The sequence below is a fragment of the Lynx canadensis genome, chromosome D4, assembly GCF_007474595.2.
Source record: "Lynx canadensis isolate LIC74 chromosome D4, mLynCan4.pri.v2, whole genome shotgun sequence".
In the NCBI taxonomy this organism is placed as follows: Eukaryota; Metazoa; Chordata; class Mammalia; order Carnivora; family Felidae; genus Lynx; species Lynx canadensis.
Window position 1 is genome coordinate 43,826,135 of NC_044315.2, and position 16,848 is coordinate 43,842,982.

The 16,848-nt window shown below is 35.3% G+C and overlaps 1 protein-coding gene across 4 annotated transcripts in view; it reads left to right on the forward strand.

The window, feature by feature from the left end:
• Positions 1 to 16,848, forward strand: part of DENND4C (DENN domain containing 4C) — a 119,541-nt gene that overhangs the window by 66,740 nt on the left and 35,953 nt on the right. For 2 of the 4 annotated variants that reach the window (XM_030292749.1, XM_030292751.1), the window contains exons 11-17: positions 526 to 632; positions 950 to 1,168; positions 7,694 to 7,839; positions 9,218 to 9,253; positions 9,334 to 9,464; positions 11,462 to 11,594; positions 14,236 to 14,442. In XM_030292749.1, the coding sequence (XP_030148609.1) occupies positions 526 to 632; positions 950 to 1,168; positions 7,694 to 7,839; positions 9,218 to 9,253; positions 9,334 to 9,464; positions 11,462 to 11,594; positions 14,236 to 14,442 (979 nt within the window). The remainder of the gene's footprint in view (positions 1 to 525; positions 633 to 949; positions 1,169 to 7,693; positions 7,840 to 9,217; positions 9,254 to 9,333; positions 9,465 to 11,461; positions 11,595 to 14,235; positions 14,443 to 16,848) is intronic. The other 2 variants (XM_030292750.1, XM_030292753.1) reach the window with 1 other exon arrangement.

The following is a 16,848-nucleotide window of genomic DNA, read 5'->3' on the forward strand; positions in this document are numbered from 1 at the left end:
TTGAGGTATCAATTAAGTTTGTCCTTAAAATATTATAATTCTAAAATTTAACTTTTGAAGCAAGACTTCAGTCTTGAATTCATAACTCCAGCCTTTTCTGAAAATCTGTGTTAGAGCATTAGGGTGACACCAAATCTGCATAAGGTTGGTTGAAATGTAAAGAAAATATCCGCGAGGGAGGAGAAGCTAAAATGGCAGAGTATTGGGGGCCCCTGTGGTTGCCTCATCCCTTGTACACAGCTAGATAAATACCAAATCATTCTCCACACACAGGAAATTGATCTGAGGACTGAGAGAACAAACTGCACAACTAGAGAGAGAAAAGAGGCCACATTGTGGAAGCTAACTAGGATATAAATAAAAACTTAAAACAAAGAGCTTCCTTGAAAACCACTTATTTAGACCATCTGTGTCAATTGTAATTTGAGCAAAAATATCCTTTCCATTTTCTTTTTTAGTTTGATATAAGAATTTTGCTAAATAAAAAGAGATTATAACAGATTTTATTATGTTTTTATTTAATAGATCAGATGAAAAGAAGAACATGAATTGGAAGCAGCTTCCCAAAAAGCCATGCAAAAATCTGCTTAGTACCTTAAAGAAGTTGTATCCCCAGCTATCTTCAGGTGAATGTGAGGAAAAAGGAGTATTTTTAATGAAAGAACATATATGAGAATATTCATAAATTTAAGTAAAATTCTGCTCTGCTTAAAAGGAATCTCATTACAAAACAAAATTTCAGTACTAAGATATTAATATTTTGGTTCATGATTTTTGAGCATGTTATGTCCTGTCTGCTTGAGTCTCCCTGTTAGCACCTGCCAACTATCCTTTACACGAATGGAGAGAGGAATTTCAGGGAGTCATGAGTTTTATTTTGACGGTTTTCTTAATTATTTAATCAGTACTTGTATTAGATATAAAATGCTATTTTCTCTTCATTTGTCAGTTCACCGAAAAACTCAGGAAAGTTCAGCAATTGAGATGACTCCGATTGAAGCAGATTTCTCTTGGCAAAAAAAGATGACGCAACTTGAAATGGAAATTCAAGAGGCATTTTTGCGTTTTATGGCATCCATTTTAAAAGGATATAGAACATATCTCAGACCGATTACAGAGGCTCCTTCAAATAAAGCCACAGCTGTTGATTCATTGTTTGACAGACAGGGTGAGTGGCATTGAAAATATAATTACTTTTCATTGAAATGAAAAACATTTTTTATTTGGTATTGCTTGCCAAAATATTCACGATGCAAGTTCTTAGAAATGTATACTAAGATACAATAAATTTCTTTGTATTTGTCATCTAGCTCTATGAAGAATTTCTTTTAAATTTTTCCCCCATTTTTCCCTGAGAAATCTGAAACTGGAGATCTTTAATTATGAAAAGTCAAAGATGTTGCTTATGTTTACTATATAGTCAGTTATCTTAGTCGAACAAACCTGATGATTTAGTTTAGGTGGTTCCTCACTCTTGCATAATTCTTCAATTTATATATTCTTGGGTTTACAGTATTATCTAACGATTAGTTTTTAAATTTTTTTTTTTTTAACATTTATTTATTTTTGAGACAGAGAGAGACAGAGCATGAGCAGGGGAGGGGCAGAGAGAGAGGGAGACACAGAATTTGAAACAGGACCAGGCTCTGAGCTGTCAGCACAGAGCCCGACGTGGGGCTCGAACTCACGGACTGTGATATCATGACCTGAGCCGAAGTCAGATGCATAACCGACTGAGCCACCCAGGCGCCCCGTAATGATTAGTTTTTATAATGAGGCCACCAGTTTTTAAAGTTTTTGAAAAATAGAGTCTTGCTTCAGGGGAAAATACTATACTCCTCTTGTTTTAGTATTTGTTATTTTAGGGAATTGTAAAGATTTTTGTTATTCAACTGCTCTTAAATGTAGTAGCAGCCTTACAGATATGTTAATACTCATATGAAAGTTATTTTATATTTTTGAACTTTTACCCAGCAGTGACTTTATTTTATTTTTATTATTACTATTATTATTATTTTTTTTTTTTTTAAATTTTTTTTTCAACGTTTATTTATTTTTGGGACAGAGAGAGACAGAGCATGAATGGGGGAGGGGCAGAGAGAGAGGGAGACACAGAATCGGAAACAGGCTCCAGGCTCCAAGCCATCAGCCCAGAGCCTGACGCGGGGCTCGAACTCCCGGACCGCGAGATCGTGACCTGGCTGAAGTCGGACGCTTAACCGACTGCGCCACCCAGGCGCCCCTATTATTATTTTTTTAATGTTTATTTTTGAGAGAGAGAGAGAGTGAGCGAGCATGAACGGGGAGGGGTAGAGAGATAGGGAGACAGAGGATCTGAAACAGGCTCTGTGCTGACAGCAGTGAGCCTGATGTGGGGCTCGAACCCATGAACTGTGGGATCATGACCTGAGCCAAAGTCAGATGCTCAACTGACTGAGCCACCCAGGTGCCCCTACTCAGCAGTTACTTTAAAAAAAAATCTCTATTTTTCCAGTCATCTTTTGTCTTTTATCATCTCTGCTTCAGGATAACCTCTCAAATATTTAGTCACCACTTACCAAGTCAGACTAGTTATAATGTAGGGATATAAAGAATATTAAATCTAGCTCTATGGGATAGTAAATGGAAAATAATCTAAAATACTTTTAAAAATAGAACATGTACTCAAGAGAACAGATTTTACACAATAATTCAGTGAGAATTTCCCAAATATATAAAAAGGGAACATTCTTACAGATGAATATTTTGTAAGACTTCATGGAGGAGGAGCATGACTTAGAAGAATGAGTAGAATTTAGATAAATGGAGATGAGCAGGAAAGGGTTTCTAAAAAACAATATTCATTAAAAGTCAAATTGGAATAAAATTTCTACTTTGCTATTAATTAAGCCTTCCTTTTTTTTTAAATGTTTATTTTATTTTGAGAGAGTGAGAGAGCACATGAGAGCAGGGGAGAAGCAGAGAGAGGAGAGAGAATCCCAAGCAGGCTCCACATTGTCAGCACAGAGCCTGATGTGGGGCTTGAGCCTGATGTGGGGCTCGATCCCATGAATTGCAAAACCATGGCCTGAGCTGAAATCAAGAGTCGGACTGAGCCACCCAGACGCTCCTTTATTAAGCCTTTCTGAGGTTCTGTTTTTTTCATTAATAAAATGGGGATGATACCTACTTCATGCGTGGTTATGAAGATTAAACGTATGTGAAGCAACTAGTAAAATTACAGTACTCAAGATAACAGCTAGTATGATTGATGGTAATAACAGAATGGAAGAAACCTCAAGAACAAATGTAACAGGCATGTATATTAGTTTGCCATGGCTGCCATAACCAAGTACCATAGATTGGGTGGTTTAAACAAACAGAAATTTATTTTGTCACAATTCTAAGGGCTAAAAGTCCAAGATCAGTGTGTTGGCAGGATTGGTTTTCTCTGAGGCCTCTCTCTTTGGCTTGTAAAGATGGCCGTCTTCTCCCTGTGTCTTCACATGGTCTTCCTTTTGGGTGAATCTGTGTCTATATTTCCTCTTCTTATAAGTACATTAGTCATTGGGTTAGAGCCCATGTCTAATTTCTTCATTTTGACTTAATTACTTCTTTAAAGACCCTATTTACAAACACAGTAACATTTAAAAATACTGAGGATTAGGACCTCAACATAAGAATTTGGAGGGGGTACAATATAAGAATTATAGGGTTTAGCCCATAACAGCATATTTGGTACAGTTTGACCAAAGTGAAGAGCTTTAGAGGTATTTTGAAGGATAAGGCTAAAAATAAGATTAGAGCTCAGATTATGGATGGTCTTAAATGCCAGTAAGAATATGGAATTTGTAATAGGCAGTAGTGGGCCACTAATTCATTCATGTTCTCCCTCCCTTCCCCTCTCTCTCTCCCCCTCTCCCTCCCTCCCTCCCTGTCTCTCCCTCTTCCTCTCAGTGGGAGGGTGGCCTTACTAATAGAATTTAGAAAGATATTTAGTTAGTGTCTGATGCCTAAGGCTTTTGTTGTCAACAGGATAATATTTAGTGTCGTGAGGGCTATAGCCATTAGACTATAACACAAATACTGATTACATTTTACTAAGTGTGATGTGAAGGAACATATTGGTTATAGTGAGAGTGCTAAGTCAGGGAAAGTTTCCCCGAAGAAGTAACAATTAAGCTTGGGCTTGAAAAATGAACAGGAATTAACTGTGGATTTTAGGTTAACTTTTTATTAGAGATACTTTCTCAACGTAGATAAAAATAGAATAATATAATGTACTCTTGTATAGCCATCTTCCAACTTCAGCAGTGGCCACAATCAACATTTTGCCATTTTTATTTCATCCTTTCCCCCTGTCTTTCCAGATTCTAAATAGGACATCATTCTAAATAGGACTCATAAACTTTTAGTTATTCTTTAGAATTTCCTATATTTATATATGCTTTTGGTTGATTGTGTCCGCATGGTGTTATTTAACATGTCTTCCATCATCTGTATTTCCTGTAAACTTGTGGTTGGATTAAGAGATACATTGTCCAATAGAAATGTAATGTGAGGGGCTCCTGGGTGGCTCAGTTGGTTAAGCATCCAATTTCGGCTCAGGTCTTGATCTTGCAGTTGGCGCTGTGTGCTGACAGCTCAGAGCCTGGAACCTGTTTGGATTCTGTGTCTCCCTCTCTCTGCCCCTCCCCTGCTCATGCTCTGTCTCTCAAAAATAAATAAATGTTAAAAAATATATATATAATGTGAACCATACATATAATTTTAAATTTCTGTGGCATTTGGGTGGCTCAATTTAATTTTAGCTCAGGTTATAAACCCAAGGTCATGGGATTGAGCCCCAAGCTGAGCTCTGCACTGAGCCTGGAGCCTGCTTAAGATTGTCTCTCTGCCCCTGTCCCCTGTTTCCGTGCACTCACTCAAAAAAAAAAAAGAAAAAAAAATTGTAGTAGCTATAGTTAAAAAGTAAGTAAGTAATAGGGGAAATTAATTTTCATAATGTATTTTTGTAACTTAAAATATCCAAAATGGTATTTCAACATGTAATTAAATTTTAAAAATTGTAATGATATATTTTACATTTTCCCCCCTATACCAAGGCTTTGAAGTAAGCATGTGTTTTATGTTTACAGCACATCTCAGTTTGGGTCAATAACATTTCAAGTGCTAAATTGTCATGTGTAGGTAGTGGTTACTGAATTAAACAGTGCTGTTCTAGAGCTTGATTAGATTCAGGTTCAATTTTCTTGACAAGCAATGCCAAAAACACTACTTCCTATTACAACCCACATGCATATCTGGTTGTCCCATTTTTAGTGCTCCTAGGATTGATCAGTGTATTTAAATGTTGTCAGCTTCATTAATTCATTATAGTTTTCCCATCAGCCTTTCATGTAATTATTTTAATAGCTTTTGCTGATCGTTGCCTAGATCCATTAAAAAAAAAAGACTTTTTGTTACTACTTGTCAAGAATAATTTATTTAATTTATTTCTATTTTATTTAAGCATTTCTCAACTAATTAGTATGTCAAGGGGATGGTGTGAGGACCACAGCATGTGGAATGTCCTGAAGCATCAAAGAAAGAAAGAAAGGCTGGAGGGGAAAAGTGGCTCAAAAATCATGCCTGAAAATGGTGGGTGTGAGCCAAATCATGTAGGATCTTTTAGGACCATTGAAGGGTTTCAGTCCTTAAGAGTAATTGGAAGCCAGTGAAGGCTATTTAAGTAGGTAATAGGATAAGATTTGCATTTTTAATTTTTTTAAAGGTTTATTGCTGAGAGAGAGAGGGAGGGAGAGAGAGAGTGCACATGCGCTCAGAGAGAGGGGGAGACAGAGGACCCAAAGCAGGGCTCCGTGCTGACAGCAGAGAGCCTGATGCAGGTGTCAAACTCACAATCCGTGAGATCATGACCTGAAGTCAGACGTTCAACCTACTGAGCCACCCAGATGCCCCAGATTTGCATTTTTAAAAGATCAGTATTTAATTGTTTTTCCTTTGACTTCTATGCAGAGATTGAATTGGAGACATCCAAAGTATGGATCTGCTAGTTAGTTGGTTATCACATTGCTCCAAGTGATCAGTGGGAGTGACCTGGTTTACTTGAGGGTAGTGTGAATAGAAGAGTGAGGAGTGATTTTTTTTGCGGGGGGGGGGGGGGTGGAAGTAGATTGAATAGAACTTGGTGATTGAATATAGGATGTAAGATAGAGGGAGGTGTCAAGAGCAACTTTGAGATTTTTGTCTTTGTCAACCAAGTAGATGGATGGTCATGCCTTTTATTGAGAAGGGAAATAGCAGAAAGAGGAAGGATCTATTTGTTAAGGAAACTTTGTTTTAAAGTGAGAGAGCCTTGAGTATGCTGACATAGCTAATACAGAGGGGAAATTGTCCTGAGAACACTGAAGGACTGGAACCCCAGGCTCATATGGTGGGTTTGGCCTTAGGTAAGAGGGACATATTCATTGTAAAAAAAAAAGGGGGGGGGGAAGGAGTAAATGGTAGCTGCAGAAAGTCATAGATTTTGTAGTGAGATAATAACAGTAATTCTCTTAATGATTTTCATTTTCTCTGTGATATAAGGTATATATAAGGTATAATGGAGGAGGGAACATGATAGGAGAGAATTAAAAAATTGGAAATAGTTGTAGAAAAGATGGGTAAAGGGAAATTAAGTTGATTCCAGAAATTTAGAAGGGTTGGTAGTCACAGATGAAAGTATAAGTGGTTCTGATCAGCCTAGTTGTAGAATTCCCCCCTCCTCCTTTTAATTTGTGCTCAGTTACATTGTTGTAGATCCAGAGAAAGCAGGCAATTCATTCTTCCAGGGCTAAGTGATACTAGATGAGTTTAACAAAAAAGACAAAAGGACAACAGAATTGAGAGTGTTGATAAGAAAGTAATTGAAATGGTAGACATGGAATCAATGTTGAGTAAGGAGAGAAGTGAAGACAGGAGGGTATAGGTAGAATGGAAGAGGATATGAATGATTGTAGACTTGAACAGCCTTTCTTCCTGCCTCCCATGCTTGGTAGGAGTACTTAAATAAGGAAATCAGACAACGGTAATGGGCAGAGAGTAATATATATATGTAAATTAGATTTGGGAGTCAGCTGTTTTGAATGTTAGCAAGAAAAGTCCCAGGAGTGCGTGACTGTGTGGAAGTTGGTGACTGAGGGGTATAGAACATAGATCATTGAAATTTAAGGCATTAAGAACTCATTAAAGTGTTGGATGGTTTGTACTTATGGATGTTGAAGAATGATCATGGTAGGAGCTAGAGAAGAGAAGACTTGGAATTAGGTGCCCTAGTCCTCAGTGAATGAAAGAGAGTGTCCCTGAAGTCAGTAGATGACTATACTGTCACTGAGCAGAAATGTTTACAGGCTGTTACAGGAGTTGTTTGGTGGCATTGCAGAGGAAGGACTTTTGACCTTTGTCACTCAAGACTATGCAGAGTATGAGAGAAATTTCTATTTGAGAGCTGTAGGGCTAAAGATTCCTTATAGCAGATTCAGATTTCAGTGAAAAGATTAATGATACTTAAGTGTTTTATGGTTGAATTAGGCAGAAAGAGCTACAGTTACTAGAATATGGTTACTAAAAGCTTCTATAAACATGGATATATGTACAAGTTTAAAATAATATTTTGTGTGACATCTAGTTCCACTTTAAGTTTTGAATTTAATTGTGGCTTTGATTTTTTCAGGATTTTTAAAAAGTCGAGATCGTGCCTATACAAAATTCTACACCAACTTATCCAAAACACAGATTTTTATTCGTTTCATTGAAGAATGTAGTTTTGTAAGTGATAAAGATACTGGATTGGCATTTTTTGATGACTGCATAGAAAAGGTAAAAGTTTTTCCTGTATATAAGTGTTAAAAGAAAAACAGTTTGGATGCCTGTATAATCATCATCATTATTATTAGCTCAAATGATCTGAGGGAGATATTCTAGAGGTGTGTGTGTGTGTGTGTGTGTGTGCATGCGCACATGTGCAATTGTGTGCAGGTGTCCAATTCTAGGCTTAATATTAAGAATAATTTTCCTTTGTGATATTTAGTTTCCACCAGACATAGCTAATTCTTCTTGAATCTCACTTTGGTTTTATAACTAGTAAGTACTAAGAACATTTCACTGAACCTCCTAAATCTTACATTTTTATTTATCTAAGTAAGATATAAGATTTAGTAGTTCATTAAGAAAGTTTAGGGTAATGTAAGTCTTGTGTTTTTTTTTGTTTTAATAAAGTTGTTGCAGATTCTTTTGCTAAATATATGTTTTTTGTTTTAAGGAAGCATATTTGAAATATGTTAAATATCAAAGTTTTACTTACCCATCCTAAGGAGATTCAAGTTGATTCTTCACAGTGATGACTCCCATTTTTTTCCTCTCATTTTTAACCAGATTTTTGTTTTTGCTAAGTGGATCTTGGGGCTGATTTTATATGTAAACCGTATATCATGAAAAAATTTGAGAATGTATCTAAAAAAGGTAGAGTATTATATATGATATTACACTTTTTGTAGTCTCCTTAGAGGACTTGAATGTTTTTTTTCCCATTCTACCAATGTGATCTGAAACTCTGTGGATAAGATTAAAACTATTCAGTGTTTTTGTTTACGTATAGAATGGGTAGTCTAACATCATCAAGTTAGAGGGAAGCTTAGATTATATCAATCTCTAATGCAGGGATTTTAATAACAATGAAATTTTTGATTTGAGAAGCCAGATTCCCCCTGTGATTGGCCTTTTTTTGCTTGTGAAGAAGGATTTATGGAAAAACTATTCAAAATAAATTGTTTCTATCCTAATAGAAAAATATCATAGTGTTAACCTGATAGTATAGGGCCCCCTAAATATATTGTGAAGTGTCTTCTGTCTGTCCAGTATTTTTTTAAAAAATTCTTTTAACATTTATTTTTGAGAGAGAGAGAGAGAGAGAGGGGGGTAGAGCACAAGTAGGGGAGGGGCAGAGAGAGAGGGAGACACAGAATCTGAAGCAGGCTCCAGGCTTTGAGCTGTCAGCACAGAGCCTGACGCAGGACTTGAACTCACGAACTGTGAGATCATGACCTGAGCTGAAGACGGACGTTTAACTGACTGAGCCATCCAGGTGCCCCTATCTGTCCAGTATTAAAAAAGAAGTTTTTTTATGTAAGAATTTAAGACCATCTCTAATATATTCCCAATAAACATTTTCACCAAGAATTCTTTTCTTCTTTTGTAGTTGTTTCCTGATAAAGGCACAGAGAAAACAGATAAGGTATATTTTCTTGAGTTTTAAAATTTCAGAACTAGATATTGCTTGAATGCAGATTAATTGGAGAAAATAATTATTTTCAGGTTGATTTTGATTTAGCTGAAGATACCAAATTGATAGAGCTAGATGATTCACAGAAAAGTGAGCACACTGTATTCATAATGCCACCAGAGCCACCTCCTGATGATGGAAAGGATCTGTCACCGAAGTACAGGTAGCAAGAATTTTTTTTAATGCTCTTTGTGTTCAGTTTTAATAATTTATTTTGATCTTTTGTGACTGTTAGTAGATATGTATATTAGTCATTTGTGAGAGTCATTTTCAAAAAATAATTTATTCACTGAACTAACGGATATGAATATTACATGAAGATGTTATGGGTATTGTAATTTAAGAATTGGACAGACTTTTTAGAAGGGAAGCCAAATGTGTCTTCAAAAATTTCATTTCTGGAGAAGAATAAATTTACTTTTGTGAGGTTTCTCCTATGTTTGGGGTTTTTTTTTTTTATCAATGTAAAGACTGAAATTCTTATGCATTAGTAAGATACAGAGAAAACTTAAAAGTAGAGGGCCAGGAATCATTATTTATTAAAACAGGTGATGGGGATTAAAGACTGCACTTGTCGTGATGAGCACTGGATGATATATGGCAGTGTTAAATCATTATATTATATGCCTGAAACTGATATAACCCTGTATTAACTACAAAAAACAAAAACAAAACAAAAAACAACTTGAAGAATAGGATTTGGATGGGAACCTTTTAAGAAATTAAAATATATTTGTTATTTGTTGTTATAATTATGATAATACACAGTTTAACAAACTTAGAATTATCAAACCAAAAAAGAAAGCTAGCATATCATTTAAGCACCATGCTTAATGTCTCTTAACAACTGTATGTATATCTTTCCTGTTTTTGTGCATAAATTTGCATTTACTATATTAAAACAAATATGAGTTCATATTGTACATATTCTTTGTAACTTGTGTCTGCCTTTAGTGGTCTGGACATTTTTCCATGCTAACAAATATTTTTGTGCCATATCATTTTGAATGACCATATTGCATGCGTTTATTGTGATTTGTTTAACTAGTCTCTTGTGGATTTTTTTTTTTTTCCTGGTTCTTTATCTATATCCTTATGTATATACATAGTTTTTTCCTTAGGCTGCATTCCTAAAAGAATATCTGAGGCAAACGGAGTATAAAATAATTGTCTTCCAAAAATATGGAATTAATATCTTACCAGGACTGCATAAGAATGAAGAGTACATATCTGGAATTTAGTGGCTTAATGAAGAAGTACTATTTTGGTTGCATGTTAATTATAGAATTTTTTTTCCTTTGTTTTAATCACTATACATTGAAATCCATGTATTGACAAACAAGGTGAATCAAATAGGGAAGGGCAATATCTCCCAGAAGAAAATTGGCCAAAGGCAATAGGTAGGCAATTTCCAAGAAGAAATGCCAATAATCAATGTGAAAATATATTAAGCTTCTCTAGTATTGAAAGAAATGCAAACCAAAATGGTGAGTAGAAGCATTTTTAACCTGTCAGATTGAGAATAGGTTGTGCTACTATTTAAAGTGTAAGACTGTATGGAACTATATATAACCTTTCTTGAAATAATTTGATAGTGACTATAATAATTTTAATTTTATTGATAAACATTGACCATAGCAAAAATACAAAGGTATAAATACACAAATATTAATTGCAAAAGTTCAGAAATAACCTAAAAATGTCCAACAATAAAGAATGGTGGAATTCTGGTATGTCCCTAAAATAAAAATCTTACGGATTTTTTTCTCGTAAATACCCATGCCAAGATACTTTTATGAAGGAAAACAAAATTGCCAGGTATACTAAATGTTACTTTTAATATGAATTATAATTAAACACATGGATTCTGTTGAAAGTTATTAACCTCTGTCAAGTAAGAGATCAGGGTTTTCCGTTGTCTAGGGATTGGTTGAAAATAATGAATAGGGTGGGGAGGAGGCCAAAGTTTCCACATAGGTAGTCTGTGTATCTTATTATTACATCTTATATTTTTGAAAAATAATTATTTTTCTATCTCTGGATTGTGGTGAATAATATTGGGTACTATTTAAGATTTAGAAATACTCATCTAAATTCTGGAATAATGTGAAGAATTAATGTATTTTATATCAGCAGCTCTATTTTTGCTTTTTATTTTAGTTACAAATACTTTCCAAGACTGGACCTTAAGCTTTTTGACAGACCACAGGAGTTGAAATTTTGTTTTAGTAGACACCCTACTGGGAATAGCATTACAAACAGTCCAGCTCTCATGGCTAAGAGAACTAAACAGGTCAGATATTCTTTATCTAATACATGTTAATTTAAAATGTAAAATATGTATATGTGATATGCAGCTCATAGTTTAAAATGATCACACATGGCAAACATTTGAAGACCCACTATGATTGTTAATGAAGTCAACTAGATGTTTTGCAACCCTACTTCTATTGTGGCCGAGGTTTTTGAGTGCTTATATTTATGCTTTAAGAGAATCCTTGGGAACCAAATATACTTTTTAAAAAACAACTTTATTGAGATATAATTCACATACCACACAATTCACCCATTTAGAGTATGCTCAGTGGCTTTTACTGTGCTCACAGGGTTGAGCAACCACCACCACAGTCAATTCTAGAACATTTTCATCGCCCCAAAAAGAAAAGCCTGTGCCCCTTACCTGTTAACCCTCCTATCCATTCCCCGCAGCCCTAGGCAACCACTGATCTATTTTCTGTGCCTATAGTCTTGCCTATTCTGGGCATTTCATATAAATGGAATTATTATACAATATGTAGTCTTTTGTTTCTGGCTTCTTTCACACAGTGTAATGTTTTTAAGGCTCATCCACTTTGCAGCATGTGCTAGTACTTCATTTATTTTTATTGCTGAATATTCCATTGTATGGATATGTAGCACATTTTATTTATTCATTCTTGTACATGTGAGTGGTTCCTATTTATGGCTGTTATGCATAGTGTTGCTGTGAACATTTGTGTGTGTTTGTGAGGATATGTGTTTTCATTTCTCTTGGGTAAATGCCTAGAAGTAGAATTGCTGTGTCATATGGTAACTCTATGTATAACCTTACTGTCGGACTGTTTTCCAAAATGGATATACCATTTTAAATTCCTCCCAGCAGTGTATATGGGTTCCAGTTGTGCCACATCCTTGTCAATTCTTGTTATTATCTGTCTGTTCTTTATAGCCATCCTAGTGTGTGAAGTGGTATCTCAGTGTAATTTCAACTTTCAGATCTCTTGTGGTTAATGTAAATATACTTTATGCCAAATACTACATTTAAAGGGAGTGAAAGGGAGCTAATTTAGAGCAAGCTAGACATCTTGCTTTAATACCATATCTGATTTAGGTGGAAAGAGTCATTCTGTGATTAGGTGTGAGTTAAAATGAAACATCTATTGACGTTGTGGTCTACAAAACATGGAAAACTTGAGAATGAAGTTTTTAGTTCAGGTTTTACCAATTCATATACAGCCCCCCAAATCCTAGAGGTAACCTGAGGTGTTCCTTAATATCATACAATACACATTTCTCTCAATGTCTGAAGGGAAGTTGTTGTTGTTGTTGTTGTTATTTGCTTTTATCAGCTTAATAAAAGCCAGTTTTTAAAATGGGAGCATTTGGTTACTAAATCTTTAAATCTCATTTTCACCAGAATTTTTGTCCCCAAGGCTAGCTGGAAAAGAAAGACCTTCCTATTGTAGAAAAACAAGGGACTTTATTTTTAAATATATCTTCAAGCCTAATAGAAATAGAGCTTATAAAAAAATTAATGCACCAGGCATTTTTATTTAGAACAAACCACAGGAGAGGGGTTTTTAGTGCAAGGCACACAGTGGTCGTCTGATATACCTGGAAGGCTCTGTAGTTTCTGGGAGTATATAGTTAGATTAAAGCTCAGCAGGTGGTTTTGATGCCTACTCTTTTCCACCTAAATCAGAATGAAAATCAGAAGTAAGAAAACATCACTATCAGACTGTTGGGTAGGAAGGTCTGTGATCTTGTCAGACTATGTTGCCTGCAATGGCATATGTCTTTTTAAGGAATCAGTCAATGAAAGAATTAAAGACTGTGGTGAGGGAGGGTAGAAGGAAATCTTGGTAGGAAATAGACTGAGTTATTTGTCAAACATTTTAGTTGGGAGAAAGGTAGAAAGACTGTCACTTTTTAAGAATGCCATTGATGAACCTACAAGCTCTGAATGGTTAAATCTCTTTCATTAAACATAGGAGTGCCTTCTATGTGAAGGGCAACTAACTAGCCATTATATTATAAAAATATGAATGATCCCTGATTTTTTTTTTTAATTTTTTTTTTTTCAACGTTTATTTATTTTTGGGACAGAGAGAGACAGAGCATGAATGGGGGAGGGGCAGAGAGAGAGGGAGACACAGAATCAGAAACAGGCTCCAGGCTCTGAGCCATCAGCCCAGAGCCTGACGCGGGACTCGAACTCACGGACCGCGAGATCGTGACCTGGCTGAAGTCGGACGCTTAACCGACTGCGCCACCCAGGCGCCCCAAATGATCCCTGATTTTAAGGGATTTCTAGTCTATTAGGAAAGTCTTGCTTGCCAGCAAATAGTTACTGTGAAATATAAAGTGCTTCTATAGACGAATGTTGAGGAACCATGTTGTACTAAGTAGGAAGCCACTCATGAAAGTAAAACGGTGAAATGTTTGATTTTAGAGTCCAGTTTTACATTACATTCTTCTCTTCTCACTTTTCTCCCCACCCTAATGGATTTTAATAAATACCATACTGGGTTTTCTTGTAAGCTTTTTTGGTAAGTAATCCCTACTCCCAAGATGGGGCTCGAACCCATGACCCAGAGATCAGGAGTCGCATGCCCTACCGACTGAGCCAGCCAGGTGCCCCAAATACCATAATGTTTTATTTATTCTCTTTCTAGGAGATAAAAACGGCTCATAAGTTGGCGAAGAGATGTTACACAAATCCACCACAATGGGCCAAGTGTCTCTTCAGTCATTGTTACAGCTTATGGTTTATTTGTCTCCCAGCCTATGTTAGAGTTTCTCATCCTAAGGTCAGAGCACTTCAGCAGGCATATGATGTACTTATTAAGATGAGGAAAACAGATGTGGATCCACTAGATGAGGCAAGTATAATAAACTGAGTCATGATTACTAAGACATTTTTGTATATTTAAGAAAACTAGGTCTTGGCCACTTTAAAGTGCTCTCAAGTATTTTCATTAAGCAACAAAGGTAAAGTTATTTGTTTCATAGAGCTAGTACTTATTTATTTTTAAGTACATTTGTTTAAAAATTATTGGTTTGGAATGAAGCAGAGACTGCCTTAGTTAAGTCAGGTTGGTTGCACCTTATAAATAGAAATTAATATTGACTTCATTTTATTCTTAGTATAACTTTATTAGAAAGTAAATACAAAATAGACTTTTAGTAAGTGGCTGTCCACTTAGGCTCTATGTCCTAGGATGAGTTATATAACCTGTTGTTTCACATTATGTATCTGAAAATGTGGCACTGTTGACATTTTGGTCCACATGATTATTTATTGTGGGCCTGTTGTGTGCATTGCAGGATGTTTACCAGCATCCCTGGCCTCTGCATACTGGTTACCAGTAGCACCCTCCCTTCTCCTATGTGGCAATCAGAATGTCTGCAGACATTGCCAGATGTTCCCTGGAGGTCCAAATTGCCCCACTGATGTAGACAATTATAGTTGGTACCATCCTTATAAGGTTAACTTGAGGGCTAAATCAATTAATGGACAGATTGTGCCTAGAATAGTGCCTGGCTTATAGTCTAAGCACTGAGTGAATGATATGCTAAAGGTTTTATAGACACCATCTCTCTAAAGCTTCAGAGCCATCCTAAGAGATAGGTCGTGATATTATCCAGTTAATGGTTGAAGAAACTAAATCACTTATTTAGCCTTTTTCTTTGCTGTTTTTCCCTCTAAAAATAACATTTGGTGTTAAAATAACTGTAAATGATATTTAGAACCAGATTAGGATTTAAAGCAAAGTTGAAATAAAAATTCAGAGTAATGGGTATCTGAGGGGAAAGAGCACAGGGGGATAGAAGAGAAATGGGATTGAAGAGAAGGTGCATCATAGGCTTCAGCAATAATTCTATAGCTTTTCTTCTTAAAAATAAAAAAGATCTTAAATGAATATAGCATGTATAATATGAAGATTTGATAATGCTTGTGGGTACACTAAAACTCATTTTTCTCTATCAAGTATATGTTATAAAACCTTTTAAAATAAAAATTATAAAACAAATAATAAAGTATCCATTCTCACGTTTGGTTACATTTTCTTTCATCCGTTAATAAAACTTTGGAAATTAAAAGTGCTTGATCAGAGTGTTTCGTACTTTATGCACTTTAGTGTTTTAAAAAATTTGTTCTAATAGAGTTTTCTATCTAAAATGTGTTTTAAGATGTGTTTTAACTTGTGAAAGACCAAATATTTTTAAAGTGTTTTAAAGTATGCTCTCTGAATTGTTACTGCACTCTAAATTCAAAGTATAGTACTTGATAAATTACAAGTTCATAACACATATCATAAATTGCCTGAAAAGTATTTTCCTCTATAGGTATTAAAGTTCACTGGTAGTCTTTGGTACAAATAATTATCTTCTCTTGTTTTCTGACATGCAACAATTATGACTAGTAGACTAAAATTTTTTTTAAATTGATTTCCCTAATAAACACTGTGGTAAGAAGTTTAAAATTTGGAGCTTAATTTGTTGTATTCCTACTTCTAACAAGTTACATTGACAGATTTTTTTTTAGTGCCCTGAAGTCATTACCTCTCCACAACTAGAAGAAAGAAATGTTTATTTTAAAACTTAAGAATATATATTTGCTAGGTATATTTCATACATTTTATCTGTTTATTGATTATACATGGAATAGCATATTTAAAGTTTTCACAGTATTGTCACATACATTTTTTCCTTTGGTATTCCCAGCAACTCTGTGAGGCAATTTATATATTAGCTACATTTTATAAAGAGAGTAATTTGAAACTTAAATGAAATGACAAACTTATACATAAGACTGCCCAGTTAAGTAGTTTTGAGTTTTAGGTCTATTTCATTAGAACCCACTGTCTCATTCATATACTTTATGTTTTAATTTGACGGCTTTGTGTGCTACATGTTATGTTTGGATTTTAAAATAAAACTCTTAGAAGATCAAGAAATAGCACATGCCACATAGACGAAATTACAGTGTGTAATGCATTTTGCTTTTAATACTATTTACAGAATAAAAAAAAATTTTAATGTTTCCTTATTTTTGAGAGAGAGAGAGAGAGAGAGAGAGAGAGAGAGAGAGAGAGAGAGAGAGACGGAGCACTAGCAGTGAGGGGTGAGAGAGAGGGAGACACAGAATCTGAAGCGGGCTCCAGGCTCCAAGCTGTCAGCACAGAGTCCGATGCGGGGCTCAAACTCACAAGCTGTGAGATCATGACCTAAGCTGAAGTCAGGGGAGTGACAGAGAGAGAGGGAGACAGAATCCTAAGCAGGCT